A 3,156-nucleotide genomic window follows, 5' to 3' on the forward strand; every position below is an offset into this window, starting at 1 on the left:
AACACCAAGTCAAGGGTTAAGATCCCCTTACCGGTCATCTTTAAAAAAAAAAAAAACACATGTTCACACATACTTTTCTGGGCAAGTTTGGGTGAGGGGCTCCATAGACCCCCTGATTTAAAATCTGCTCTCCTGTCATAGCCTTCTCCATCTCAAAAATGGTAACTCCAAGGGCTGGCCCGTGGCTCACTTGGGAGAGCGTGGTGCTGACAACACCAAGTCAAGGGTTAGGATCCCCTTACCGGGCATCTTAAAAAAAAAAAAAAAAAAAAAAAGGTAACTCCATCCTTCCAGTTACACCCCAAAATCCTTATTTATCCTTGACTCCTCTTCCTTGGCTCTTTCTTCAAAATATATTCCCAAATCATGACAATTTGTCAGCACATCCACTGTGACCACCCTGGTCCAAGCCACACCATCTCCTAGGCTGCAGCAACAAACTTCCACTAATGTGCCTGCTTCTACATATGCAACCCTAAAGTCTTTTATACACAGAAGAAAAAACATCCCTTTTAAAAATGTCAATCAGACTGCATCATGCCCTGGCCCCAAATCTCTCAAAGTCTTCCTCTCTCTCAGACTAAAATCCTTACTGAGGAGCTGACTCCCGACAACTTCTACAACTTCACACTCTACTACGCAGTGCAGGAAGGTTGGAAGGACGGTGTATCCTCCATTCCTGGGGGAATCACAGACCACAAGATGCCTGTAGACATGGCAGGGTCTCAGTGGGAGACATACACAGCCTAGCACTCCCCACCCCACTTCATCAAGAGATCCCCAAACATTGAAGAGAAAGGGAGCTTATGACGAGATGAGACAAAGGCATGGATCCACAAATGCCACTCCCAGGTGACCCCCATCTCTTCGCATACACACACAGAAGTAGGAGGAGACGGAGGGAAAAAAGAAAACCTGTACTTGGGAAACAGGCCCTTTTGGCCATGGTGGAAAATTCTTTAAATTCAGTGAAGCAAGTTCTCACACGGGGAGGATAGGGCTTGAACACGCCTGACTTAGGGAGCACTTAGACACCAGGGAGAAGGATCCTAATTTTGTTCCCCTTGAGAAAGATACAGATAACAATTAGAAGCAATACTGTAGTATGTCAAGCACTGTGCTATTTTAAAAATATGATCTCACTTAATCCTAACTGGGCGCGATTTTATTGATGAGAAAACAGAGGCTCGGAGAGGTAAAGCCACTTGCCTAAGGTCACACAGTAGGCTACGAAGCTGAGCCAGAACTAAAACGATGGACTAAGGCGCTTCTTCTGTCAAAGCCAGGATTCTCATCATTCCACAATGAAGGGGGTGAGGTTGGTTCTTCAGAACCTCGGGGGATATCGAATAAATAAAACCACTCATATTCTGCAACTACCCCCTACCCCCGCTAATGCCGGGCTTGTGAAGTTTCGTCTCACCCCAGAATTGGGAATCCTAGACCCTAATCCCACTCCATCCCTGGGGACGCGTCCCCCGGAAGTGCAGACAGCGGGAAAGTAGACCAGAAAGGGCCACAAACTACCAAGCAGGGAGTCCTCGTCCACTCCGGCCCACATCGAGAAGCTGAGTTGGGGGTCAAGAGGATGATAGTGGCGGTGGCGACAGGGGAGGCAAACGGGGAGCTTCCCAGACCTAGCTCCCGGACGCAAGATCAGGACTCTCCATCTCCGACCCTAGTGAGATTTCTAAAACCCACGCAGAGAACCACGACCCCAGACGCCTGAATCCAGACTCGGTCAGGACCCTCGAGCGCCGCCCCCGGCCCAATATCCCAAACATCTAGTGACGGCCTCCATGAGACAAATCCCAGGGCAAGACCCCCAATCCCAGGCCCAAGGCCCTTGACTCACGACCGTGACCTCCTTAGCCAGTCACAATCCCCCAGACCCTCTGGGCTTGGGATCGATCGCAGGGAGACCCGATCCCGGGCTCGGAATCCCTGCCCCCAAGCCAAGGCCCCGCCCCTCCGATTCCAGGCTGGCACCCGATTCCCGGACCCAGTCGCTGACCCAAACCCCAAGCCCGGTCTGCACCTGGCTTCATGGCGAGCACTGAGCTACGCTACTCTGGAGTCTGCGGCGTCCTAACTCCACGAGTCCGGGGCTTTCGCACGTGGAAAGGAGCGCAGGCGCGCGGCGACGTGTGGCCCGTGTCGCAAGCACGTAGCCCCGCCCGCGGTTTACAGCCTCGCGCCGGGCTCTGGGTGTGCGCGTGTGGGCGGGGATTCCTGAGCCTGTGGAGACGCCGCCTCCTCCCCCAGCTCTCCGCGCTCGCTCCCTCCGCTTCCTTCCCGTTTCGCCTTAACGTGTGTGAGGCCAGTGATCAGAGATCATGCCCAGGCCTTCGCACGGGCTGTGCCCGCTGCCCCTCTTCTCTATTCCTAGCTAACTCCCTAAGGCCCTGTCTACATCCAAAAAGCCTTCCTTAATCCATTTCCACCCCCAAGAATAGGGGCCTACTCTGGGCTCCCATTCATATATTCAAAAACATTTACTGTACTGAATACAGCAGTAAACAAGACATAAAAATCCCCATCCTCCTGTAGCTCATCTTTTAATGGCAGATACAGACACCAAACCAGTTAATAAAATAGCTGAATATTTGAAGGCAATAAGTGCTTTGGAGAAAATAACATCAGGGAAGGGGAATAGGGATTGTGAGGTGTGTGTGTGTGTGATATTTTTTATAGGGTGATTAAGGATTGCAGCAGGTGACTTTTGAGTCAAGCGCTAAAGAAGGTGAGGAGTGAGGCATGCATCTATCTGGGGGAAGAGAGTTCCAGGCAGGGAGAACTGTAGGTGCAAAGGCCCTGAATCAGGAAAGATATGGAGGGTCGGGGAAACTCAGAAGTGTGGTTAGAGTAGAGTGAGCAAGGGGGAGAGTTGGGAGGAGATAAGGGAAGGGAGGGCAGACTGTGTGGGGCCTTGTGGGTCATGGTGAGGTTCAATGGTGAGGACTTTGGCTTTTACCCTGAATGTGATGGAGCCGTGGAAGGGTTCTAAACAGAGAAAGAATGTGATCGGATAAGGGGTCACACTGGCTGCATATGGGGAACAGATTGAGGGAGTAAGGGTGACAGCAGGTAGACAAGGAGGGGCCTGCTGCAATGGACCAGGTAGGAGACGAGGATGGACAAGATCAGAGTGGGGTC

At 51.6% G+C, this 3,156-nt stretch overlaps 1 protein-coding gene across 1 annotated transcript in view; it reads right to left on the bottom strand.

Annotated features, from left to right (window-relative positions):
* The window catches only part of FBL (fibrillarin), a 13,735-nt gene extending 11,687 nt beyond the window's left edge, over positions 1-2,048 (bottom strand). The window contains exon 1 of the mRNA XM_008582560.1: positions 2,039-2,048. Coding sequence (XP_008580782.1) covers positions 2,039-2,048 — 10 coding nt within the window. The remainder of the gene's footprint in view (positions 1-2,038) is intronic.
* Between the last annotated feature and the right edge of the window lie 1,108 nt (positions 2,049-3,156).

Source organism: Galeopterus variegatus, unplaced genomic scaffold (assembly GCF_000696425.1).
Source record: "Galeopterus variegatus unplaced genomic scaffold, G_variegatus-3.0.2 Scaffold93, whole genome shotgun sequence".
Taxonomy (NCBI): domain Eukaryota; kingdom Metazoa; phylum Chordata; class Mammalia; order Dermoptera; family Cynocephalidae; genus Galeopterus; species Galeopterus variegatus.